This window comes from Oryx dammah, unplaced genomic scaffold (genome assembly GCF_014754425.2).
Source record: "Oryx dammah isolate SB20612 unplaced genomic scaffold, SCBI_Odam_1.1 HiC_scaffold_8, whole genome shotgun sequence".
Classification (NCBI taxonomy): domain Eukaryota; kingdom Metazoa; phylum Chordata; class Mammalia; order Artiodactyla; family Bovidae; genus Oryx; species Oryx dammah.
This window is the reverse complement of record NW_024070192.1, coordinates 14609858-14637102: the sequence shown is the minus strand read 5'-3', so window position 1 is coordinate 14637102 and position 27245 is coordinate 14609858. Positions and strand designations below refer to the sequence as shown.

Below are 27245 nucleotides of genomic sequence, written 5' to 3'. Positions count from 1 at the left end.
GCAGTCTAGATCCCACAGGCTATAACTGCTGAGCCCAAGTGCTGCAACTGTGGAAGCCCGCATACCTAGAGCCTATGCTCTACAGCAAGAGAAGCCCTCGCAATGAGAAGCCCACATGCTGCAACTAGAGAAGTCAATGAAGACCTGTCGCAGCCAAAAAATTAATTAAAAGCTTAAGAAAAAAAGGGTTGATTCATCACTTAGTTGAAAATAAAGGCTTAAAAAAAAAAAAAACCTTGCTCCTTGAGGGAACTAAGTTGAGGGGAATAGACAGGAAAGCTGGGAAACCTCATGGCTCTTTGAGACGTCTTTCCTGTGTAGTTTTATTTTAGTGGTTGAAAAGTTAAGAATTTCCTCCAAACTCTGGGGCTGAAATCTGTAGAAGCTGAGATTTGTTGGCTAAAAACTTTCTGGTCCTCTTTAAACAAAATGTACAGCCACAGTTGGGTACACATGCTTGCTCAGTCACTTCAGCCATGTCTGACTCTTTGTGATCCCATAGACTATAGCCCACCAGGCTCTTCTGTCCATGGAATTCTCCAGGCAAGAATACTAGAGTGAGTTGCTATGCCCTCCTGCAGGGAATCTTCCTGACTCAGGGATCGAACCCGAGTCTTCTGCGTCTTCTGCACTGCAGGCAAATTCTTTACCACTGAGCCACTGGGGAAGCTCCCCAGTTGGGTATATGCTGCCATATAGCTAACAAAAACAAGACCATATGAGCTTTTGCTTTTGGGATAAATTTTAGAAATACAACAAATTTAGAAAATCAATAACACTATGGTTAATAAATAAAACAGATATAAGCATTTCAAAGTATGTAAACTAACACATTTTAAATACAGGATATCAGAACCCCCAAAATATAAGTGAAAAATCCATAGAACAGTTCAAGCATCCATGACTGTATGAGAAAGTGAGGCTAAAATCAGCTAGCCAATCAGGATTCAAGAAGGTGTTTTTTAGTTAGGAAAGATTTTTCTGGATGATTTAGCACTACTTGTTTCTCTTTCTGTTAATATTTCCATTAAGAATTCCGTATGTCCCAAAATCCATTTTCAAACTCTTCTGCCAAGGAAGTGACTGCCTAGAATGTTGGGCATTCCTTTATTCAAATGTTTATGCAGATATTGATTCTAAACCAAATATATTTTTTTAAGAGTCAGTGAAGACTAAAGTATTTGAGCATTTATTTTTCATCACTTTTTTACTCTTGTTGTTGTTTCTGTTTTTGTTTTTTGACCTCATTTCCCAGACCAGGGATTGAACCCAGGCCATGTCAGTGAAAGCCCAGAATCCTAACCACTAGGCCACCACGGAACTCCCATAATTGTTATTATATTCAATCATGCATGTTTTTCCGTACTCTGCTAATGTCATTGACTAAGAGTTGACTAATATATATCTTATTAATTTCAACTCTCTCAACCTATTTTTCTTTGCCCTCTAAATCCTGCCTTGTCAGGACTTGTGAACCACAAATGAAAAATCTTTGATTTTATTTATGTTTATATTTTTGTTAAAATAGCTTTTTTGAGATATAATTTATCTATCATATCACTTACCCTTTTATTTTTAAATTTATGTTTTTAAACTGTACAATTCAGTGATTTTTAGTGTATTCAGAGTTGTGTTAACTATCAGTACTGGATTCTAAAACCTGTTTATCACCCCAAAGAGAAACCCTATACTCATTAGCAGTCACTTCCCATTCCCACTCCACTGCCTAGCCCTGGGCAACCACTTATTTACTTTACATCTCTCTGGATTTGCCTATTCTGAACATTTTATATATATGGAATGACACAGTATGTGGCCTTTTGTATTTGGCTTCTTTCACTGAGCATGTATTCAAGGCTCATCTATATTGTAGCATGTATCGGACTTCATTCCTTTCTATGGCTGAATAATATTCCTTGATATGGGTATACCACGTTTTGTGTATCACTTCATTCACCTCTTGATGTTTTTCCACTTTTGGCTATTATAAATAATGCTGCTGTGAACATTTGTGTACCAGTTTTATATGAACAGATGTTTTTAATCCTCTAAAATATACCTAAGAGGAGACTTGTGGGTCTTGTAGAAACTCTATCTAACTTTTTGAGGAACTGCCCAATTTTCTCATATTGGCTGGTACCACTTTGCATTCTTACTAGCAATATATGAGGGTTGCAATTTCTCCACATTCTCACCAGTACTTGTGATTCTTTCTTTTTTCTTTTTAAAAAAAATTATAGCCATCCTAGTAGGTATGAAGTGATACTTTATTGTGGTTTTAATTTTCATTTTCTTAATGACTAATGATGTTGAGTATCTTTTCATGTACTTATTAGCCATTTATTGATTTTTCTTTGGACAAATATATATTCAAATCCTTTACCCATTTAAAAAACTGGATTGCTTGTCCTTTTATTGTTGAGTTGTAAGAGTTCTTCATATACTCTGGATACTAGATCCTTATCATACATTTGCAAAATTGAAGCTTTTTTTTTTTTTTAAGTTAAAACGTGCTTTAGTAATTTATCTTCTCGTATCTCCACCCAACACTAGCCCTTATTTATCCTTACTTTATATGTTACTCAGAAATGAATTCTTTAATGTGATATGATCTGTAGAATTTCATCCCACTCCATGGGTTGTTTTGAGATTTTATTTTAAATACCGTTTTTTACTATTTGTTATTTCCTGGCCTAGGATTTAGAGTTCTCATTTCCTTGTATTATAAATTGGGAACCACAGAGATTAATTGGATTTTTGCTTGTGTTTGCCACAGATGTGTAAGATCTGACATTCGTTAGGTCTAAAGGCATAGCATACTTCTGCATCTTTTAATACTAAGTACTCATAATATTTCAAAAAACTAAGATCATGGCATCCGGTCCCATCGCTTCATGACAAATAGATGGGGAAACAGTGGCTGACTTTATTTTGGGGGGCTCCAAAATCACTGCAGATGGTGACTGCAGCCATGAAATTAAAAGATGCTTACTCCTTGGAAGGAAAGTTATGACCAACCTAGACAGCATATTAAAAAGCAGAGACATTACTTTGTCAACAAAGGTCCATCTAGTCAAGGCTATGGTTTTTCCAGTAGTCATGTATGGATGAGAGTTGGATTATAGAGAACATGAGAGAGTTGGATTATAAAGAAAGCTGAGTGCTGAAGCAGATGCTTTTGAACTGTGGTGTTGGAGAAGACTCTTGAGAGTCCCTTGGACTGCAAGGAGATCCAACCAGTCCATTCTAAAGGATATCAGTCCTGGGTGTTCATTGGAAGGACTGATGTTGAAGCTGAAACTCCAATACTTTGGCCACCTGATACGAAGAGTTGACTCATTGGAAAAGACCCTGATGCTGGAAAAGATTGAGGGCAGGAGGAGAAGGGGACGACAGATGATGAGATGGTTGGATGGCATCACCGACTCAATGGACATGGGTTTGGGTGGACTCCCTCAGTTGGTGATGGACAGGAAGGCTTGGCATGCTGCGGTTCATGGGGTCACGAAGAGTCAGACACGCCTGAGTGACAGAACTGAACTCAATATCTTCTGCTTTTTAATAGCGAGTAAGACTTATCTATACCCTCAAGAATCTTCTCTTTAATACTTCAGTGGAATGAAAACAGAGAAAGTCATTTTTGGTTCTAGTCATGGATTTTGTTTTTAACCTTTAAACGTTAAGATATTAAACCCTTCTATGTGGTCTAAATTTGTGTTCTTATTTGAGTAATGTTTTCATCCTCAGCCCTCCCTCTCCTCCTCCTCTGCCTTTTCTGCTTATTCTGTTAATGTCAGCACAGAGTAGGGTGGGACACGCTTCTACTGCTCAAGTTGGGAAGAAATATGGGGGCTAAAACTGTTTGGGACTTGATGCTTTGGAGTAAAGAGTATTTTGAGAGAGGAAGCTCTTCTCAGAAAATATCTTGAAATAAAGTGCTAATGTGCTACAGCATGGATGAACTCAAAAACACTAAGCAAAATGAAAGTTTTATGCAAAAGACTATGAATTGAATCGAATATATACGAATTGTGTGATTTCATTTATATGAAGTGTCCAGGAAATGCAAATCTCTAGAGACAGAAAGTAGATTGGTGGTTGCCTGGGGTGAGAGGTAGAAAAGAGGAGTGACTGTGAATGGGCTCAAGAGATGTTTTTAAAGCAGTGAAAATGTTTTAAAATTGAATTATGTGATGGTTGCACAACTCTGTCATTTTCCTAAAACTTATTGTACACTTAATGGAGGAAAAAAAGAAACTATCTCTACGGCTTCAGTTAGGTCTTTCAGGACTCCAGAGTATGCATTGAGATTGTTTTTCTCCAAATTTATTTTTAGTGTTTATTTTGCTTATTTTTGCAGATTAAAGACATTTTATATGATTTCCTTTTTCTGTGTCCTGTGTCACAGCTCTCCATCCTGCTGAAGAATCAAGATGATCTTGACAAAGCAATTGACATTTTGGATAGAAGCTCAAGCATGAAAAGTCTTAGAATATTGTTACTGTCCCAGGACAGAAACCATGTAAGTAGCCCCTGCCCTGGACTGACAGCTGAAGACACAGCTTGCTGTCCTTCAGGAGTTCATGTTCTTCCTTGACAGAGTTTTGTGTTCCTCTGTCACTGCTAAAGCAAGAACATAAGTGCGATCTAGCCCACTGGGTCAGCAGCCAGCTAGCCTTTTGCATTTGGTTTTACTGCAAAGCCAGATCATCAGTGTTAAAGTTGCAGCTGAAGGTTACTTGGCTTGTGGTGTGGGAGGAAGGAAAGCATTTTATGATAAAGGAGAGAATTCTTTTTCTCTATAGTTAATTTTTTTTTTTTTAATTTTAAACTAGATTTGGACCCCAGCAAGGGAGATTTGCTTAGTGTGGGGGTGCTGATTAGCAAACACTTTCAAGGATTTGAGACTGTCATACTTTGTGAACACAATTCCCACAACTCCTCGGCAACTGTGACTTTCCCTTGGGACACATGTAGAAAACACACTTTTCCCTTCTGTTCAGTGGGAAAAAGGCCATAGACTAAAGGGCCTCTAGTAAGTTAGCATCTGCTGCCTTACCAAATGGCAGCAATCTTAGGGACCTTCAGAACTTGGGGATTTTTCCTTACAGTTTCCTTTCCTAAAGAATCCCCAAGGGCCTACGTTTCACAAGAAGGCTTGTAATCTGTATCTGTCTTCTGTCTGATCCTCTACCAGTTTCCTTCACATACACATCCCTGAAGTTTTCTTTGGTGTTCTTTCCTTTCCGTATGCTTGAAAACAGCCAGCTGTGGACAGCTAGTGTTGCTGCCTGAGAACTGTGGATGCCCTATACTGGACAGAATTTAGAGGGAATGTTGCTTTATTTTTAAAGAGACTTCAGAATGTCTGTTGATTAGGGAAAGACACGGAAGAATGTAGTTAGGAAGCCTTAGAATAAAGAAGATGTTTTCTAATACTACAGAAGTGTCCTTGCACACGAGACTGGTCTTCTCTTTCCCAGTGTCTTTTTTTTTCTGGATGTGTTTTGGGAAGTATTCTGAAGTGAAATGTAAACTTTATTCCTTCATTTCTCTGTCACAGTTCCTTCCTTTCTCCTTGAAGTCCTTCCTCGTTGCCCATCTTGTAAGATCTAAATGTGGCCTCGCACCCAAGGTTTTTCACTAACTGTCCTTCTTTCAGCTCCCCAGTCTCATCTTTCCAAGTTCTTCAGCATACTTCCCTTCTTCTGCAGTTCTTTCTTCCTTTTTGCCAGACCATGGTTGTCGGCCTTTTTTAGGTTCTAGCTTGATTTACCTGCTACAGTTTGGTCAGTATTTTTGACTCAGGCCATATTGATTATTCCCCTTTCCTTTAGTCTTTGGATATAATTTGCACACTAGTTTATAGGTTGCTTAGTAATTGCCCTAAAGTTGTTGCGTATTTGTAAATTTTATCCCAGAAGATTGTAAGGTCCTTGAGAACTGGAGCTATATCCTATTGTTCTGGAACCCATCTTCATAAGAGAGCAACAGTGACTACTTGAAATGTTAGCAAGAGTCAAGTAGAGACCATCTTTAGCAAACCTCTTCTTTACAGAAGAAGCTGGAGTTGAAATTTAATGACATGATGGTTTAACTGGGAGCCAGCAACCCTGATGGTGATCCCTCCATTCCACTGATGTGAAACTTCAGACAACTGATTCTATACATTTGCCTCCGCATCCATGAAAGGGTGCACTCAGCTGCAGGTGCTAGTACAGCACCCAGAGTCGTATGAAAGGTGACCATCTGATCTCTGACACTCATGGCATTACATTAGATGTTGCATGAAATAAATGCCATATTGATGCCTCTCTTTGTAAGGATGTAGATTTAAAAAATTATAAAGTCAGTGCAACTTACTGTAAAGTTAAAATAATAAAAAAGGATTGTCTTACATAATTCTAGCACCAAAACATTGATTTTTGCATATGTTTCTCTTTGGCCATATGTATACGCACTTTTAAGTGTTGTTATGGTGTTTATGCAGTTTTCTAATTTAATTTTTCACTTATTGTCATGTACATTTTTCTGTTAATATACAGTCTTCATGATTATAATTTATAAGGATGCAGAAGTCCCTTGAGTGGATAGACCATAATTTTATTCAGTAACCAGTTTTGCTACTGTTAAAATGCTTAAGCTGCTCCTATTTTTTGGCATTTATAAAGATTTACATTTAAGACTAACAGTATTGGTGGTGATGAAATCTTTCCTTGGGGACTTCCTCAACTAGACTTCAGGCTTCTTTGTAAACAGAGGTATCATGATCCAAAATTGCTGTGTGCTCAGGTGTCGGAGAAGGCAATGGCACCCCACTCCAGTACTCTTGCCTGGAAAATCCCATGGATGGAGGAGCCTGGAAGGCTGCAGTCCATGGGGTTGCTAAGAGTCGGACTAGACTGAGCGACTTCACTTTCACTTTTCACTTTCATGAATTGGAGAAGGAAATAGCAACCCTCTCCAGTGTTCTTGCCTGGAGAATCCCAGGGACAGCGGAGCCTGGTGGGCTGCCGTCTGTGGGGCTGCAGAGTCGGATACAACTGAAGCAACTTAGCGGCAGCAGCGGCGGCAGCAGGTGTCCTACCTTTAGAAGAGTGCTTCTCTGTTTGTGATGAAATCTCACTTTTGTTCTTCTAGTTTCCAATCTGTCATAGACCAGTTCTTTTTAAAAAACACAAAAACTTAAAAGTGGAAAAATTACCTAGAGACATAACAAAACACAAGCCCACAATTTTTATTGTTAGATTCAATAGGCATAAGTCACTCTGCCAAATTGTTACCAAAGTGTTTATTAGCAAGTTACTCTTCATTTCAGTACTTAAATTGTGGAGGACTGGTTCACCACAGTTTGGAGCCTGGTACCAGCCCATAGATGACACTCTATATACACTTTTTCAGGACACCACATCACCCCGGTCTTCATCCCCTCTTGATGATCACTGTCAGCTACTTTGTTCTCTATAGTTTCCTTCAATTTTAGCAGCCTATCACCTCATTAACCTTTTGTTACCATCTGAACATCTGGTCCCATCACTACATGGGAAATAGATGGGGAAACAGTGGCTGACTTTATTTTTTGGGGCTCCAAAATCACTGCACATGGTGATTGCAGCCATGAAATTAAAAGACACTTACTCCTTGGAAGGAAAGTTATGACCAACCTAGATAGCATATTGAAAAGCAGAGACATTACTTTGCCAACAAAGGTCCATCTAGTCAAGGCTATGGTTTTTGCAGTGGTCATGTATGGATGTGAGAGTTGGACTGTGAAGAAAGCTGAGCACCGAAGAATTGATGCTTTTGAAGTGTGGTGTTGGAGAAGACTCTTGACAGTCCCTTGGACTGCAAGGAGATCCAACCAGTCCATTCTAAAGGATATCAGTCCTGGGTGTTCTTTGGAAGGAACGATGCTAAAACTGAAACTCCAGTACTTTGGCCACCTCATGCGAAGAGTTGACTCATTGGAAAAGTCTCTGATGCTGGGAGGGATCGGGGGCAGGAGGGAAAGGGGATGACAGAGGAGGATGAGATGGCTGGATGGCATCACCGACTCGATGGACGTGAGTTTGAGTGAACTCCAGGAGATGGTGATGGACAGGGAGGCCTGGCGTGCTGCGATTCATGGAGTCGCAAAGTGTCGGACATGACTGAGCGACTGAACTGAACTGAACTGAACTGAACCTTTACTTCCTTTCTCATTCTTGTTTTTAAATGTACTGTCTCTTCTCTATGGATTCCTTTTTTATTGCTCTTTCTATGACAGACCTTAGCCTTTCCTCTGTCTTCATCCCTCAGCAAGTTGGATAGTCATAGTCCTCCCATCTCACCTGGCCAAAGCCATGTCTTAGACTTCAGTCTTGTTTTCATTTGAGAACACTTGGATTTTGGTAATCACAGAACTCCTCTTAGTCTGAGAAACCTTTCTCTAGCCTTGATTTTACTGCCATTTTAAGATACTTCACCACCTCCTTCAGTAGTTCTCACTGCCCTAGACCTCTGCCTTGGGCCATCAACTCTCAGCTGTTTTCTATTACAGACTGCTTTTCTAAGTGTGTGTTCATCTAACTCTTAATTTATCCTTCTAAAGCTCTTGACCTTCTTATAACTTTCCAGATTTTCCACCGTCATAACGTAATCTCAAACTCAACATTATCTTGTCACTTATACATATTATAAAAACTAAATATCCAGGATAACCTAAATGATAATTCTTTTTATTTTTCTAAGAATAATGGGGCAAGTGCAGGAAGTTGGAACAAAACTTGGTGGGCAGAATATTTTTAGTCTGGCCCTGTTTAAGAATCATTACACATTTGGGAATTCCCTGGCAGTCTTGTGGTTAGGACTCCATGCTTTCACTGGTGAGGGTGAGGGTTCAGTCGCTGGTCAGAGAACCAAGATCCCACAAGCCAGTAGCACGGCTAACAAATAAATAAAAATTATTACATTTTACGTGTCTAAGGTACTTTCTTTTCTCATTTGATTTTTGTGACTTTGACGGATCCTGGTTATTGCTAATCTATACCTAGGGAAACTGAGGCCTAGAGTGATTTGCCCTGGGTGAAGCAGGAAATAGTGACAGAGTTGGTCTCCAGCCCAGATGTTCTTACTGCAGTCCAGTACATATTAGACACCATCCAGGAAAAGGATCTTAGAATTATTGTAAGATCCTTTATTATTAGGATTATTATATTAGTCTTTGGAAATTATTGTAGTTCTGGAAAGCCTCACCCAGGTTCTCCCACAGTTCATTAGAAGCAGAACAGGAAATGTAATGTTGCCCATGAGGAAAACCTGTGATATGTGTCACTTTCTCCCCCTTTGCTTCCTTTCTCAACTTAGAAGGGAACTGAGCTAAGAAAGGTCCAAGACAAGACAAATTTTTACGAAGTCGGGATCAGTTTTTTTCGTGAACAGGCTAAAATGCCTGGAACTCCAGTCAGAAAAGGGAGCTGAGGCATACATTCCTTTAGGCAAACTCTGTGTAGCACTGAAGAGTGGGGACAATAAAAGCACAGATCTATTCACCTCATCTCAGTTTGAATGAACCCCTTGAGTATGAGGATTATCAGAGAACAAAAAGGAAATAAGAATTTGTATAAGAAACATAAACATGTCGTCATCCTTTATTCAAGTTGTATAGCTTCAAAGCAGATTTTTTCAGTCTTTTAATAAATTCATGTGTGTTAAAAGCTGTGAATCTGGCTGCTCCCACAGTGATCATAACTATCATGGTCTTCCATGTAAATGTCTCTTGGTGCCACCACTGAAACAGAGGGCCACTGAGATCCAGAGAGCCACTTCTCAGCTCACGTTCCATGAACCAAACTAAACCAAGCACATGGTTACCCCTTTTTTTTCCCCCTGCATCATTGAGTTCAACTGCTCCTTTTGTCTGATACACCAGATCTTTTATCAAGATAATTCATGGGTCAACTTTTATAATCTTTTTTTTTGCTGATCTCCCGGTTTCCAGTGACTGCAGTCTGTGCACATGGTTCCCTAGTGACATTTCATGTTGTTTGTGTCGGCCAGAGCACACTGCTACCCACAGAGTCTTTCAGTGAGGTTTTCACAAAATGGTCGAGTGCCTTCTATTTGCTGTTTCTAGAATGTTCTGCCAGCTACACACTTTGCACCCATTGGGACTCCTTTCACTGTCTGCAGGCACTTTTATTTTTACCTAGTCCCACCTTCCTCCCTCTCTTTCCCACTTCTAGGTCTTGTTCCAGGTTCCTTGAATCCTTGCATCATCCTCATTTTTGTTTACCATGTCATTCTCTTGTCATTCCTAAAATCAGGGTTTTCCGAACTTGACCGAATATTACCAACACTTGGGGGAGATTTTAAAAATATCAGTCCTTGGGCCTTACCCCCAGAGAGTCTGCTGTAGTTGGTCTGAGGTGTTAAAAACCCCACAGGCAGTTCTGCTGGGTAGATGGGGCTGAGAACTACTGCTTTAAACCAAATATGACTCACCTCCCAGGACCTCACTGCTCTGAGTGTGGTCCAGGTACCACCTCATCAACATCCCCTGAAAGCTGGTTAGAAATGCAGATCCTCAGTCTCACCCCAGACCTGAATCAGAATCTTGCATTTGAACAAGGTCCCAGGCGGTTTGTGTGCACGTGGCAATGTGAGAAGCCTTGCTCGGAAACCTTCGCTGATTCCCTTCATCTGTTTTCCAACTTGGTGCCACAGTCAGCCTTTCCTCTTAGAAACCTATGCTTGTGCCAGCTATTGAACCTTATTTCCTGTCTCAGCTTTTAGATTTGAAAATTGAGAGATTAGAATTTATATTCTTCAGTAATTTCAGATTGTGTTGACAAGATGTGTGGAGTTCCCACTCCATGTCAGGCCCTGTGTCCCAGCAGGTGTCCTTGAGGTGCTCTGCACAGCTCTTCTCTTTCTGACTGCAGGGCTGTAGGCTTTCTGTGCCCCTTACTGACCTCCTTCCCCAGCGTGTGGCTTTGATTGTTTTTTCCTTTCTGACCCTTGGCGGAGAGCTATTGCACATCGGCGGCTTCAGCAAGAACACTCACTTCCCCTTGGTTCTGACTTCCCGTTAGAGCAGGACAGTGTGTCAGGACAGCCAGCATGTGATCAGGTCTGGCGCGGGGAGACCAGAGGAGGCTGCTTGGCAGCTGGACCCTATCCCTGAGCGCGTGCGGGAAGCCTTTTTCCTGGAGGACAGGATAGTTTGTTTTGGTCGCACTTTTTTTCGCACTTTTTTTTTTTTTCTTATGGGAGGTGTGTGAGAGAGAGAAAGAGAGAGAAAAAGAGAAACAAGTAGAAATTTTGACCCAAGTTATTTATAGATTCTGAGCTCCCACTCTCCATAGCGCTCTACTTATGAGCACAGCCTGACATCACTTGTTCCCCTTCAGGCTTCAGTTGTAAACTTTCTCATGCCAGGCCCCCTTTTATTGCTTTGTTTTCTCTCTAGGGCTCACCTCGTGGCCCATCTGAGTCAGTGCAAAGTGGGGTGGATGTAGCAAGGCTGCTGACCCTGTCCTGAAGTCCTTGACCTCTGAGAGCCTGGTACCTGTGATAGTCTTTCTGAGATGAACACAGTCCCAAGATGGTTCACACGTAAACTCCAGGAACATGAAGTAGCCAAGCTCGTTGTACCCTAATTTTCAGGGAGCAATGATGGTGGGGGAAGAAGAAGCATATCACATTATTTTAAAAATGTTTTATCAACCAGAGTTTTTGATGCAGAGGTGGCCATCATTTTCCATGGTGAACCCCCACGCAACAGGGGATCTCGCTGCTGAGATAATCTGCTTTTCCTGCTATTCTCCCCAACCCTTCAGAGAGTTTTGTGAGAGGATATTTACAGCTGTTTTCTGTTTGGCACATTACTACAGGAATGCCTGGTGTTCCTGTGTGTCTGGGTCATCACCTATTACATTGGAGCACTAGGTATCAGTGCTCTCTATCAGTGAAACTGTAAAATGACATTGAGCAAATAGTGATGGGCCAAATCTGATTGAGGAGTGAGGTTTTGGGGAAAGCTGCGAAGCTCATGCACTGAAAGCATGAAGGTGGCTGAGAGCATGGTGAGTTCCAGGGAGGGGTGAGGGGACATTTCTCAGCCTGCCTGCTTAGTGAGCTGCCTTTTTCCTCTTATCTTGCAGACCAGTTCCTCTCCCCACTCCGGGGTGTCCAGGCAAGTGCGAATCAAAGCTTCCCAGTCTGCGGGAGATGTAAATACCATCTACCAGCCCCCTGAGTCCAGGAGCAGGCACCTCTCTGTCAGTGAGTATCTCATCCCTTTTTTTCGTCTTATCTATCTGCCTATGTTTTTTTTTAATATTCTTTTAAAAAATAATTATTAATTAGAAAACAGTCATCAAACATTATTGACTGCTACGCTGTTTGGAATAATCTTCCATGCCTTTCTTTGGGGAAGAGAAATAGGGATATGATTGGGATGGAGTCCTGACCTTTATGCTGTCTTGCTGTGGTGGGGTAATCAGGTCCTTTTCAACAGTCCCGAAAAAGTGATCTCAAACATCTGTTTGAGGACCTTCTGTGGCAGTGGACCCTCACTTCTGACCATACTTTCCCCAAAAGACTAGGGACTTGTGGAGGTAGAAGTCAGGTCCAAGTTTGAGTTTTGATATCAAGCCTCTTGCTTATGGTTCCAGGAGTTCTGATACTTCACGGAAGATGCAGACCAACAAAACTCCTGGAGCGTCTTAAGTTGTCTGGGAGGACATAATATGTTCAGTTGGCTCATTAGTAAGAAAGATATGTAGCTGCTGCCAGGCCTTCCTGGGAAAGAAATCTAAATCAGGTCTGTGCATTACACCAGGCAGTTCAGTTTTGCTCTGGATCCATATTTGAGGAGAAAGCTCTTTTTTTGAATTGTGCAATTTGTTTCAAGGGGGGAGTCTGGCCTTGTCAGCATTTGCATTGAGGTTGCTGCCCTGATGTTGCTGGAACCTCTGCTGCTGTCCATACAGGTTCTCTCTGGGCGGGTAGAATTGCATCAAACTGAACTGCTCTCTGGAAATCTGGAGCGGAGCTGGCAGCAGGGTGGGACGGATGAGGGGCTGCATTCTGAGCATCAGTCCTGTCATGGAGCTTGTGTGGGAATGAGAAGCCTCCCCAGGGAGCAGCAGAAAGATTGTGCTGCTGAGGCAGACTCTGCCTCACTGAGTAATTTCTGGAGCCTGAGCAAGCTCTGGTAGTAAGTGTTGCCAAGCTGGAAGTCCATATATGCATTTCATATTTCCATAGCCTTGTCGTTGATTGGTGTACTTACAGTAAGCTGGATGAAGGGAGAGCAAGTATCCCAGCAGGGAGACCTTATCCAGAGAATCTCTGGCCCTAGAATCCAGGTGTCCAGGAACCTGCATATCTCTGTTAGTTTGGCCTCTGTTCTAGAGCCCTTGTAGACACCAAGGGGCTGGAGAGGGGCAGCACTGCTCCTTTGTGGAGGAAGCAGTGAGTACTGATGCTGGGCAGTGATCTGGCCTCCTGCTCCTAAGCAAGTGCCTGTGACGTGTGTGTGCAGGTGGGGGCTAAATGGTTGGCCATTGTCGTAGGGGCCCGATTTGGAATTTCCTTGTCTGAGAGTGCTGAGGGGTAAAATTTCTACTAATGAGTTCCTGTCTATATAAAGAATGGGCAACACAGCTTCCCAGCGTGCAGAGATCCTGGGTTCCTCCCTTCAGCCAGCATTATATCCCAGGCTCTAGGCTGATGTGGGTCTTACAGTAGAGGCACTTGGAAGGCTGAGGGTGGTATGGGGACACAGAGGAGGGAGAACCAGCTCCGCCCAGGACTTTGCTTTCACAAGAGAGCGAACGTGAGAGATGACAAATGAGGGGAAGGTTTATTGAGCGTGAAATGTAGACAGATATTCCGGGCACTGAAAGGGGCATCTGCCAGGCACGATCACCAAAGAAGATGGTGACTTCTGAGAACACCAGGTGGTTCTGGATTATGAGAAGACTCGTAAAGCTGGGATGTGGCAGAGGCTATGTCTGACTAGAACGACCTGGGATGTACATCCAACGTGAGCTGGAATTTTAGAGGTTATGGAGGATTTCCATAGGCCAGGATGAGGGGAGAGGTCATTTCAGTGATCTGCTGGTGGAGATCCCACGTACCCTTCTGACTGGACTGATGTATTTGAAGGAGAAATAGAGAAGGATAAGAAAGGATGTCTGCCATGACCGAGGAGCCTCAACTGCACATGGACTTGCTCTGTGGGCGGTGGGCAGCCGCTGGGAGTGGTCACCCCTGCTACCCACCTCTGTTCTAACACTTATCACATTATCTTATGGTATCTCTCTCCCTGTCAAACAGCATTTTTACTCATTTGTTCATTTAGGAAATAATTACCTAGAGTATCTGCTGTGTGCCAGAATCATGGAAATCAAAAACACAGTTCCTGTCCCTGTGGCCCTTATATACCTGTAGGAGGTCAGATCTCACTTGTCGTGACGTGATTCATCTCTAATTATAGGCTGTGACCAAAAGGTGTGTGGTGGTGTTAGCACATATAACTGAAGGATATAACCTGATTTTAGGGCCAGTGAAGTCTTAGACTGTGACCTAGAGCATGCATGGGAGTTATTCAAAAGGACAGGGAGGAGAGTTCCTGGCTTCCCTTGCAGAGGCCTCATGTGTTTCAGAAACAGAAGGAAGCCCTGAGGGCTGGAGACCTGAGAACCGGGCAGGGAGGATGGGCTGAGGCTGAGGAGGAGGGGCAGAGCCTTGTGGACTGTCAGGTAGATTTCAGTCCTATGTTGGAGGCAGTGAAAAATCCACTTTAGCATTTTTAAGTGAAGAGGAATGGGTGACATATTTGGATTTTTATTTTGAAAAGATTTCTCTAGCTACATAAGGGGCGGAGAGCCGATCCAAGAGGGTCAAGCATGGCTCCAGGGGAAAGCCATATTAGCCTATGTGGTGGTACAGATGAAAGAAGACAGTAACGTGCATTAGACTAGTGATGGAAGGTAAAGAGGAAGGACCAGGTGGATCTGAGACATTTAGAAGGTAAAGCCATTAGAACATGGCATTGTGGTATGGGGAGATGGTGGGGTGGTCACTGAGATCCATTTAGGATCTGCAAGGTCAGAACCTATTATTTGCAGGATAATACTAAGACATCAATCGGCTTTTCACTTATTCTCTCACAAATAGAGGAATTTTCCAGAGGTTACCTGCTTGGGGGTAATATCATTGCTTTCTGGCTAATGGAATGTGTGCTTGTGTATCAGTGTGTTTTAAACTTTCTGACCCTAATACAGTGAATATCAACTGGTTATAACCCCCATAAATAAAAGATCTTTGGTGTCCTCAATTTTAGAAGTGAGAAAGGGTTATAAGAACAGAAGGGTTAAGAACCACTGTGGTATTGGATTGCATTTTCAGGTGTTGAGAGAGCAGGATGGTAAGTTACTGGTTTATGGATATCTGGTAGTGCCTTTCACCAAGACAGAGATTAGAAGTGAGCCTGGTTTTAGGTGCTGAGAAGGGCATGAAATTTTAGGCAGGTTGAATTGGAGATGGATTTGAGTCAGCCAAGCGAAGACAGCAGATGGGTAGTTAACTCTGCAAATCTCTAGCTAAGAGCGGAGAAAACCAGCGGTAGAGGAGAAAAATGGATGTTATCAAGTTGAAGCCAGGGGCCCAGATGACAGTTTCTAAACATACTCTAGAGTAAGAAGAGAAGAGGCCCTAGGACTGAGCCTTAGAAATCTAGACAGTGACCGTTAGAGGAGGATGAACCCGTGGAGGACACAGGAAAGGTGTGACCAGAGAGGTAGGAGGGAGAGTATGCCAGGATGGGAAGGAGGCCCTCCATGGCACCAACCAGGTTGGAAAGGCCAGACCAAGAGTAAAGACTTGTCATTTTCACCCACACATCTGATTGCTTGCTCTGCTGGTATGGGGTAGGGCCTTCTGGAATAGAAGGAAACAGAAAGAGAGGCGTTAGGGTTTAAGCATGAGGGACAGGAGAAGTCCTAGTCATGCAAATGGGGTCAGATGAGAAGCCTTAGCAATGCAACCCCCACCAACAGGAGGGGCTCTTGGCCTTCCTTCCCCACCAACATCAACATACCTGTGGGTATTGAGCGGAAGACTGAACTTGCAGGTCATTCAGGTCCCACTGCAGCATTTTCAATAATGAAGAAGTACAGCGAAGCCCATTTGAGATTAGTCCTTATTTTGAGTTGAGATTCTGCCTTCTCTCACTTTACCCATTGACTCTAGTACTGCCCTCTTGAGCAGCACAGATGACATCTTTCATATGACAGCTTTTCAGATGCTCAAAACCAGCTATCATGTTCACCTTTGGTTTTTTCCCATCATAATATACATACCTTGAATTCCAGTTTTTTTTCAATCTAATTAGCTCTAAAAAAAAAAAAAAAACACCCCAAACCAAAAATAAAACCTACTAGATAATATGTTAACCCAAAAGAGAGACCCCTTGGGAAGATCTCCAGACAAGGCAAATGGAATTTCCATATGTGAAGATACCCTTCTTTGTGTCCTTGCCTCTGGAGATTCTACCCATCTTTGGCACTGAGAGCTCGAGCACTGTTTCTTCCATAATACATCAGGCGATGCCCTTAAGCCCTCAAGTAAAGGACTCATCCCTGCCACATCTGACTCGCATTTGGCCTAGCGCATCTTAAGTGCCTTTGTCTCTGTTCTTATTCCATTTTGCTCCTCTTCTTGCCACTGTGACCTGCAGTGGGCAAGCCAGATTGCAACCCCTCAGGAATGGGTAGGTGATGAGTAGAGGCAATCAGTTCTTTTTCAGAGGGTTTGGCCGTGAAAGAAAAAAAAAGAGGTGGGCTAGTGGCTTAAGGGAGTGGCAGAAATAAGGTCAGGCTATTTTTAGGCTAGAGATCTGAGCTTGTTTATGAAGGGAGGCACAGAGACAGCTGAAAAGGAGATTGGAGGTGGTGAAGAGGGGACCCTAGGGTCCCCTGGGGTCCTGCTGAGAGTCAACGGGGGAGTCCAGGCCGAGGGCTTATAGTGCCTGGGTAAGGAGGAAGGCAGCCCTCATCCTTGGAGAGGGGTGTTGCAAGGATGAGATGCCTTACAGTGACACCTGGACAGTAACGAGTTAGAGAACTGCACTCAGGGCGGACCTCCAGCCCTGGCACAGATCTACAGGAGTGAGCTGCAGAGGCAGTGACCACAAACGCAGAAACAAATGGCCAGCTTCCTTCACTCCCACAGGCTTTTTCTCCTTGCTTAAAATTCTGAAATTCTGGATGAGGCCAGAAACTGTGCAGTGGTAGCAGCAAGTTCAGAACAAAACGGGAGGTTTGCAAGTTGAGACACAGGGTGTTCTCAGGGCCTCATGGGATGACAGTATCGAGGAGCTCTGTTCTGTACAGCCTGGGCCAGTGTGAGGAAATGGGGATGTATTGGTTAAGGTTTTCCATTGATGAAGAAAAAAAAGATTGGATTCCTCCCCTCATCAGCCCCCCAAGAGAGAACCGGGTTTAGAGAAAATAGTTGATGGCCAAAAACAGCTATCTCTTTGTACTTGTAGTGACCTGCACATTAACACTGACCCAAAGCCCTAGAACTCCCTGTGGAGGCAACTTCCTGACTGCATCAGCTTCCTGACAGGAGTCTCCTATGAGAAGGGCTCAAGTCTGGGAGCCTCTCTTTCAGCTTTGAGTCAGAGAACAGAGCAAAAAACTCAGCCATATCCTGGGGTAAGAGTTTTGCTCCAGCTCTGCTGCCCTGGATCAAGGAGGAATGTGGCCAGCCGGCAGCGTGAACCCCGGTGTAGAGAGGCTTCGTGGGAAGCTGCGGCCACCCTGAACCCAGGATTATCAGTCTGTTCTTTTGCTTCAGCTGGTAATGACGGGGGCCCCTTGGCACAAGTGGCCTGATGAGACTAGAGCAGGAGCAGGCTGGAGTGCCAGGGGAGGGTGGCCCAGAGAAGCCGCTCTCCCTGTCGTGCCCGCTGGGACCTGGGTTGACTGCGTCTGGCATGGCACTGTGCTCATGCCGCCTGGCTCGCTGCAATCCTGCTGGTAAACATGTGAGCATCAGTGAGTCTCTGTGGTCAGTATCTTGTCCTGCTCTGGTCCCTGTCTCACTCATCCTCAGCGGCTGTTGTGTGTGTCATTAGCCCCTAATTTCTGAAATGAAGATAAAAACAAAACTGAAAATGCTCTGGAGCAGTTCTGCCAACTCCTGATTTTTCCATTCGCTTCCTCTGATAGCCATTGGTTTGGGGAGACTTCCCTTTCCTGCCCCAAGCTGTGGGCCTGTGCACAATAGCCCCTGGCCCACTGCCCATCAGATAACAAGACTGGCTCTCGGCAGGCAGCAATGTGTATTGGAAAAAGTGAAAGTCTCTGGCTGGAAATAAAAGCTCAGAAGCCCTCTGCTGTTTTTCCCCAGCCCCTCCTGGGTCTGTAGTGCTGGCTTCATGTGCGCTAGTCCCATCCCACCTGCAGAACCAGGGGAGAGTTCAGTGGTAGCTGGTAGAGGAGAGAGAACGGGTGTCGAGGGGTCATGGATCTTTTGTCCCAGGAGGTCTCACCCTAGACACTCTGTGTAACAGACTGAGGGTACTTCAGCCTGTCTTGGGATAGTTTGGACCAATGTGTGGGATTTCATCAGTAACTAAGAGTTTTTCTTTCTCTCTAATCATAAGAGACATCTTTTGTTTGTTTTAGGTTAAATATGTAATACCTTTTCACTCCAGAATATATTGGTCCGGGTTGAGTTGCACAGAACAGAATCCACTCTGACTAGTTTCAGGAAGAAGGCATTTAAAGCACATTCTGGCTTATAAAGTCACAAAGAGTGAGAAACAGACTCAATAAGTCTAAAAATGCTACAGAGCTCCTCTTCCTCCTGTAGTGAGGAAACCACCAGATCCAGAATTAGGGCCCCTCTGCTCTGTCCACACACCACTTACACAGGGATCCCTGCACCTGTGTCTTGACATCAGGAAAACTGGGAACCACAGGTGAGGCCTCTGCTAACGCTGCAGCAGAAAAACCAAGGCTTCCGGGACCGTGCCCAGAAACAGCAGGAATTTCAGGAAGCCATCTAAATCTACACAGGTGCATCAACTGGCTGAACCTAAAGGAGGTCTTAGAATTAATAGCTTCTAGCTGATTAACTTCTGAAGGACAGGAAGGCACCCTGGAAGGGCAGAATGTGTCTTGAGTCTAACCCATTATCTCCTCCACATATAATGAAGGAAACAAATGGGATTCTAGCATGTAGGTGTGTACCTGTGCTACCACATTCCATTTATAATTTCAAAAAAAGGCAATAAGGTAGATAGTTTTTCCCATTTTCGTAAGTGAGGAAATTTAGGTGAGAGTTTAAATCATTCAGCTAATGAGTGACAAAACCTGCTCTGAACCTCTGCACATCTGATTTTCAAGCTTAGGCTTTTCTCACTATACCTTGCTCACTTCTTTGTGTTGCTTCTGCTGCTGGCAAATTGTTGGCCAACATAGGATTGGATTTCCATAGGACTTGTGAGCTACTAGAATGTTATCCAAGGCTGGAAGTGGGAAGCAGGCAGTTGGCTAATGTTTGTAAGCCAAGTGTTAAAAAAGTGAACTATGCTGTTTGGGGTCGTCTAGTCAAGGCTATGGTTTTTCCAGTAGTCATGTATGGATGTGAGAGTTGGGCTGTAAAGAAGGCTGAGCGCCAAAGAATTGATTCTTTTGAACTGTGGTGTTGAAGAAGACTCTTGAGAATCCCTTGGACTGCAAGGAGATCCAACCAGTCCATTCTGAAGGAGATCAGTCCTGGGATTTCTTTGGAAGGAATGATGCTAAAGCTGAAACTCCAGTACTTTGGCCACCTCATATGAAGAGTTGACTCATTGGAAAAGACTCTGATGCTGGGAGGGATTAGGGGCAGGAGGAGAAGGGGATGACCCAGGATGAGATGGCTGGATGGCATCACCAACTCGATGCATGTGAGTCTGAGTGAACTCTGGGAGATGGTGATGGACAGGGAGGCGTGGCGTGCTGCGATTCATGGGGTTGCAAAGAGTTGGACACGACTGAGCAACTGAACTGAACTGAACTGAACTGAACTGAAGGCTTAAGAAAGCCACCTTTTTTCCATGGTTACACTGGAATGTTATGGTATACTGGGGAGAGAAATGGCTGGCTGCCTGGCTCTTTGACATCTGACCCTCTGAAAAATGGAGTAGCTTTCTTATTCCCATTTGATTTCCTCTTACCTCCATCTTGTTGTTGCCTTTGAGCCCTCCGTTGGCCAAAGAACATCTTGCATCCAGCTTACAAGTGACCATGGACAGAACAGCTCTGAATCTGAGTGTAAATGTGGCCCTGTGTTTCTCTTGTGCTGTCGAGGAATCCCCATATTAGCCTCACTTCTGCTCCTTGCAGAAAGGCAGTCGTGTTCCCGCACGGGTGGAATCCCCCCAACTCCTCTGTTTGGATTGCTTCTGGGGAATGTATGGCCTGGCCGGCTTGGGGAGAAGGTTTGCTTTCTATCTCTGTGTTGAACGATATGCCTGCCCTTTCTGGAAATAAATTAGTCTCAAAATGGCCTTGCCCGAACTCTACTGGGAGTCACAAAGGCTGTTTTCTGGCTGCAGCACCACCGTGAGTCACTATATGACTTTGGGCCTTGGCTTCTGCTTCTGCACACGGTGGATGAGCAGTGCACCTTCACTGTAGGAGTGTTGTGAGGATTAAAGGCAAAGTAGCAGAGGATAAAAAAGAAAAGGAGGACTTTCCTGGTGGTCCAGTGGTTAAGAATGTGCTTTTACTACAGGTTGTGTGGGTTTGATCCCGCGTCAGAAAACCAAGATCCCTCATGCTGTGTGGGTGACCAGAAAAAAAAAAGAAAGAAAATGACTAATTTCTTTGCTCTCTTAGTTGATGGCACAGTATCTCTAAATTTCTACTCTGAGCAGCATCAATTTCTGCCAGGGCTTAGAAAGCTTGAGCAGACTCTTTCTTCCATGAGTTGTTTGAGATCATTTGAAAGGCATGGTTTAGGCACCTCCTTATCTCAGAATTTGTAGCTGTGAGTGAGGTGTTGAAAGTGGAAATCCAGCATAATTCTACACATGTTTTCAGAGCAGTTTGGTTTCTAGCCTCTACTTTAGAGTCAAGTGGGAAAGCCAGGCTACTGAGAGTCTCAGGTGCTTCCCACCTGAGCTACCTAATCCAAGTGGTTCTTGGAGAGACTGTGAGTTGATGCATCCAATAAGAGATTGGAATACCAACTCCTCTTGGTGGCGAATTCATTAAAATATCTTCCCTACAAACTGAATGATCCATATATTCTGAATGACTGACTTTGTGTAGAAGAATGAAGGAATCACTTCTTTGAAGGATGTTGAAAATAGTTTTAAACTCCTCAAAGACTCTCTTTCAAAGAGCAAGCCTGCCACCATTCTTTGACTTTTCTCTTAAGGAGTTTTCTTCCTTCTTGGGGACCTTGGATTAGGGAGAGAAGCTGCCTGGTTCAGGAAGTTTCCCTCAACCCCAGCACTTTGCTAGGAGGAGGCCCGCCCTCTCTTCCAGGATGTTCAGAGAGCCAAATGGGCTCTCCACCACCAAGCAGATGCTGGGTCCAAGCTGGCTCTGTGTCTGCTCCTCTCAGGCTGTGGGTCCTGGGCTCTCCCGTCAAGGGTCTTGTTTCTGTGTCCTAGGCTCCCAGAACCCCGGCCGAAGCTCGCCTCCCCCTGGCTATGTGCCTGAGCGGCAGCAGCGCATCGCCCGGCAGGGCTCCTACACCAGCATCAACAGCGAGGGGGAGTTCATACCGGAGACCAGCGAGCAGTGCGTGAGTATAGTCTGGGTTCTATATAGAGGGTGTGTGTCCTGGGAGGTGTCAGACCAAGGTTATAATGGGGGTCCTCAGTGGACATGGTGTGCAAGTGAGGGACTTGACTCCCATCCAGTAGCTCTTTTGTAAACCAGGCCTGCCCAGGTATGGATGTTTCCTTTCTAAGGGCCAAATATCAATTCCTACCAAAGACAGGGTTTCCCTGATAGCTCAGTTGGTAAAGAATCCACCTGCAATGCAGGAGACCCCAGTTCAATTCCTGGATCAGGAAGATCCACTGAAGAAGGGATAGGCTACCCACTCCAGTATTCTTGGGCTTCCCTTGTGGCTCAACTGGTAAAGAATCCACCTGAAGTGTGGGAGACCTGGGTTCGATCCCTGGGTTGAGAAGATCCCCTGGAGAAGGGGACAGCTACCCACTCCAGTATTCTGGTCTGGAGAATTCCATGGACTGCATAGTCCATGGGGGTCGCAAAGAGTCGGACACAACTGAGTGACTTCCACCAGAGACAGGAGCTAAGCTACCTGGCTTCCTTGGTGCTGGACGTGCACCTGATGGCTTTTTCCTCTTCTGTGGTCCTCTTACTGGCCTCGCACAGGCTGCAGAACACTGCTGTGCTGTTTGGGTACTCCTTACAATCCACCTGTCCTTTCAGCAGAGTCTGAACATATGACCAGTCCTAAACACACAGATTTTTTTTTTTTCTTTTCCATCAGTCAGCTTTTAGTTTTGCTATTGCTTTATGAAAGGTAGGGAGTATACCAGTCCAAAGTAGGACTGGCTACTTTGGGTGAACTTTTATGATAGTAGACAACTAAATTAGTTATCTGTTGCTATATAAAACAACCACAGGCTTAACAGCACAAACAGCAGACATTTATTATTTTACAGTTTCCTGGGGTCTAAGATACAGGCACAACTTGATTGGGTTCTCTGCTCAGGGTCGCACAAGGCTGCAGTTAAGTGTCAGCCAGGCTGTGTTTCTTCCTGAAGCTTGGGGTTCTCTTCTAGGTCCACATGGTTGTTGGTCAGTGTCTTGTGGTTGTAGCATGGTGGCCCCTCTTTTCTTGCTGGCTGTCAGCCAGGGGCCCCTCTGAGCTCTTGGAAGCCAGCTGCAGCTCCCGGTGGTGTGGCCCTCTCACTCGCAGGCTGCCAGGAGAGGCTCTTGCTCCAGTCTGCAAAGATGCAGTCTCATGTAGTATAACACAGTCGTGGGAATGAATATCCCATCCACTTTGCCGTGATCTATCGACTAGAAGCAGATTACAGGTTCTACCTATACTCAGGTGAAGGGGTTCTGAAAGATTGTGACTCAACTGAGGGGAGGGGGGTCGGGGGTGGGGGGGTCATCTTAGGGTGTGTTCACCACAGTAGCTTACCCATTTTGATGGTTAGCTTTTTAAACTTCTGGCTCACTTGATGAAAATGTCACTTTGGCTTAGTAAACTCAGCAAGAATGAGATCTCTGGCTTCATTCTAAAGTTTTTTCAGTGAGCTTGCTTTGATTGCAAAGAAAAAGATACATCTTCTAAACTTTTGGAACTTGATCTTGAAAGGGGAAATTTCTTAAAGGTAAAAGCATCCAGTAGAAGGCCAGCACCAACACATGGGGGATTTTGCCAAAAAAACTGATTCTTACAACTTTTCCTAAAACTGATTCTTATGACTTTTCCAGCATTGTTTCAATTGTACAGGCTATGAGAAGCATTTTTATACAGCTTCTGCTCTCTTCTGTAGCCCTGCCTTCCAGATAAATTTATGTTTAGAACAGTGACCTAGAGTGCTTTTATCTGCAGAGTCCCCTCTTGGTTATCTTACTGACCATCCTTTCCTTTTTCTCTAACCAGAGTGCTTCCGGACATCAGCTGTACGAGGGGTAACTTGGGTGTAAAACCTCAGAGATTGTTAATGAGTTTGATTGCCTTTGCTCTCTCTCCTTCCCCATGGTCCTATATCCTGGTCCTTTTACTTCTTTACGTTACCTTCGTGGCCCTGGAAGCATGGGAGTATTAGACTTGTAGTGAGGAGAGGCCTTTAGAGAGAGGCCATGGAAGGTGGCAGCAGGGGAATGACTAGGTCCTTCTTCAGCGCCCACGTCTTTAGCGGAAGAGAATTGCTGCTGGTAATGGGCCATTCAAGATAAATCTACTCAACAGAGACCAAAACAGCATGGTATGTAGTGAAAGAATATCCGACTGGGACTTTCTTGAAAAGTGAAACTAAGATAAGTTTGTTTTATTTTTTCTTTAATCAGATTTGAGCAATGGCTGCATCTATTTGCTAATTTTCAGAATGAACAAAGCATGGTTCAGGCTAGTTTTTTTTTTTTTGGCTTGATTTTTCTAACAAAATTTTGCTAATGCAGCATAACTTCCTTCCCTTTGACTTCTGCAGCACTGTCATGAAGAGGGTGTTTATTTTTGGCTAAGCGGCATATGGGATAATAGTTCCATTGGGGATAGAACCCATGTCCCCTGCAGTGAAAGCACGGAGTCTTAACCACAGGACCACCAGGGCAAGTCCCGAAAAGAGGGTCCTTTTTTTATTTTAAACAGAAACCTTCACGGGGTTCAGTGTGTTTTCCAGTGGCCTCTCTTAAACCTTTGGTATTCTTCCTCCTTCATCACACCTGTCATGTTGTTATTCTTGCTCGTTTTCTCTTCCCGTTTTCTGATCTAATTTTGCCAAATATGTACTTTCTGGATTGGGAGCAATTCTTTCCCATGTTGGTTTTATCCACTTGGGGAAATCCTGTCTCCTTAGCAAGATTTTGGGGATTTTACTTTGCAATTAATTTGCCTTGATTGGCAGTTTAAAAAAAATCACATATGACAATATATGGGTGAAATTATGGGTGAGATGGTCTCCAGCATTAAATGGGAAGAGATCATTTGACTTGGAAACCAATTTTATGAAAGTTGTTCATGGATTCTCATAGTTCTGATACTCCGCTTCCTATGTAATGCTTGACTTTGGATCTCAGATAATGAATTCTCTGACAGTGAACACAACCCTTCACTGCCTCCCCGTCCCCAAGCAAAATGAAGGGAGATCAGTTGGATAAAAGGCTAATCTGAAGGCTTTTTGTTACTGCATTTGACCAAGGGCCAGCGAAACGTTTCACTTCACATAGGTACCTGTTGGCCCTGCCTGAGAACCAGGAACCGGGAAGCTTGTATTCTGTGTCAGTTGTGCACTGGCTTGTTTCATGACTTCAGACAATACTCCTCCCCTTTCCAGACCTTCAGTGGCTCATCTGTGAAACAAGGACACTCCTTGCCTTTGTAAATTATAAATTATGGAGTGTAAACAGAAGCATCACCGTCCCACCCACACACACTGGAAGCCTCTGCAGGGTAGTGCCGTCTCCAGCACCAGGCTCCAGCATTCACAAGCCAAGAAAATGCCAACCAGAGAAGCAGAGTCTCTGCTTTGCTGTCCTGGCAGAGCGCCTTGGGATGCCAGCCAGGCATTTTTCTCACTCCTGGAAACTTGCCTTTCAGACTGTGGGGGAGAACGGTACCTGCCTAACCATTCTTCCCACTGCCCAGGCAGAGAAAGGGCACTTTCATATTTGGGGAGAAAAAAAAGGACCTTTTGCTGGTCTTGGCTGGGTACCTGGCTGGGGCTGGAGCTGGGGCTTTACTGTATGCCTTGCCTTACAGATGCTGGATCCTCTGAGCAGTGCTGAAAACTCCTTGTCGGGAAGCTGCCAGTCCTTGGACAGGTCAGCAGACAGGTATGGGATTGTGGCTAGTTCGGGAGTTGGTGCACAGGCATTTTTGGAACTGATGAGCTAAGGAAATAGAGTTAGCTAGTGTGTGGGTCCCTGAACTAGACACTGGTCTGCAGGCCCATGGCTAGAACCTCATGCTTTTGGGAAAGAAACTTCTCGCTAGCATTCCGAGCCCTCTCCTTAATTTTCCAAACACCAGGAGAATGTTCTGTTTGTATAATTAGATGGATGTAATAGGTCGTAATAGCAGCTCACGTGGAGAAATGCTTGCTCCGTTGTTTCCAGCACTTTTTATGTGTTTTGACTTCCCACATAATACATGGTAACCCTGGCCTCATTGCTGAGATCTGGACTGAGAAGCAGTGGACCTTCGGTGTTTTGGGGACAAGATTGAATTATTACCTGTAGGTTTACTTTCATTTTTTTCTTTCCTCCAAGTGTTTCTGTTGGAAAAAGAAACTGGGGTATAAAAACCAGAAAACAAAATAATCCAGACTGCCTAGCTTACCACGCTGCCTGCTTGGTGTATAATCTTATGCACCAGCTGTGTTCTTATTACACTTTGGGAGGGAACAAGTGCTGTCCTTTACATACCCCATAGTCTGTGGAGCTGGTTCGTCAGTCAGCAGGGGTGTTTAGAGATGGCTTTGGCATTGATCCAGCCAGTCTCTCTCCTTGACCTCATCATGCCCAGGAGCACATTTTGACCATGTCTGGCTGGGCTTAGGGCTGTGGTCAGAGGCCACTGAACAGTTCGGAGGGTTTTTTTCTCTTTGTGGAACTGATTAATTGCTCATACGGACAATCACCTTTGACCCTGGCCATGTCTGTAGTGTGTCTCTTCTAACAGATCTGTGCTCTGATGAGTGTGGTCTCCCTCCAGGCGTCATAGAGCACAGTTACAGTTGCTTGTTGGCATCCAATTTGAAGCCTTATTTTAGGCTTTCCAAGCAGAAGAGCAAGAAGGCACTGGTAAAAGTCCCAGAGTTGTTGGTGCAAACTGAGGGCTCTTCCAGGACAGGGACTGACTGGCTGTGAACTCTCTTCTGAGTTTTGTGGCCACGCTGGTGGGGAGGGAAGGTGTGGGACAGGACCACAAGAAGTCTAGCAGTTGGGAAGTAGACGACAGTCCCTGCACCACTGCCTTGAGGGTTTCTGAGTTTTGATCTTCTCCAAAAGCACTCACACATGAGGGAAAAGGACCATTCAGGTGGATGCTGGTAAAGATGACTCTCTTGATTCTTGAGTTTTTCCTGTGGCCCCCTCCAGTGGTTTGTTTTCATCTCCTTGGGAGTCAGACTGTGACCTGGACTTACTTCCTTGGGGCCCAGCATAACCGAAGGTCAGAGCTTTCATCTTCCCTTCATGGGACCTGGAGCCATATAGACCCAACTCCACCAAATATTAGTCGAATAGCTTTGGACAAGTCCTCTCTGTTCCTCAGTTTTCCATATCTCTAAGAGGGGATAGTGATGATTAGTCTGAAAGGAAGATCCTGGATGTTATTACTGTTTTTATGACTGCCCTAAGCAAGGGATCCTTTGCATTCTTCCTGTTACCAGAGTGGGAGGAAAGGGTAAGAGACAGCACTCTGCCCCCCAGTGGAAATTGGGAGCACTGGAGGGCCTCATTATGCAGGGTCCTGTCAGATGTGGGCCTCAGACTAGTGAAGAGAAAGGAAGCATAGGAAAGTTCTCTTGA

At 44.3% G+C, this 27245-nt stretch overlaps 1 protein-coding gene across 4 annotated transcripts in view; it reads left to right on the top strand.

The window, feature by feature from the left end:
- MAP3K3 (mitogen-activated protein kinase kinase kinase 3) overlaps positions 1 to 27245 on the top strand; it is a 61118-nt gene that overhangs the window by 25821 nt on the left and 8052 nt on the right. For 2 of the 4 annotated variants that reach the window (XM_040245000.1, XM_040245002.1), the window contains 4 exons: positions 4409 to 4522; positions 12144 to 12264; positions 21671 to 21804; positions 25474 to 25547. In XM_040245000.1, coding sequence (XP_040100934.1) covers positions 4409 to 4522; positions 12144 to 12264; positions 21671 to 21804; positions 25474 to 25547 — 443 coding nt within the window. The remainder of the gene's footprint in view (positions 1 to 4408; positions 4523 to 12143; positions 12265 to 21670; positions 21805 to 25473; positions 25548 to 27245) is intronic. The other 2 variants (XM_040245001.1, XM_040245003.1) reach the window with 1 other exon arrangement.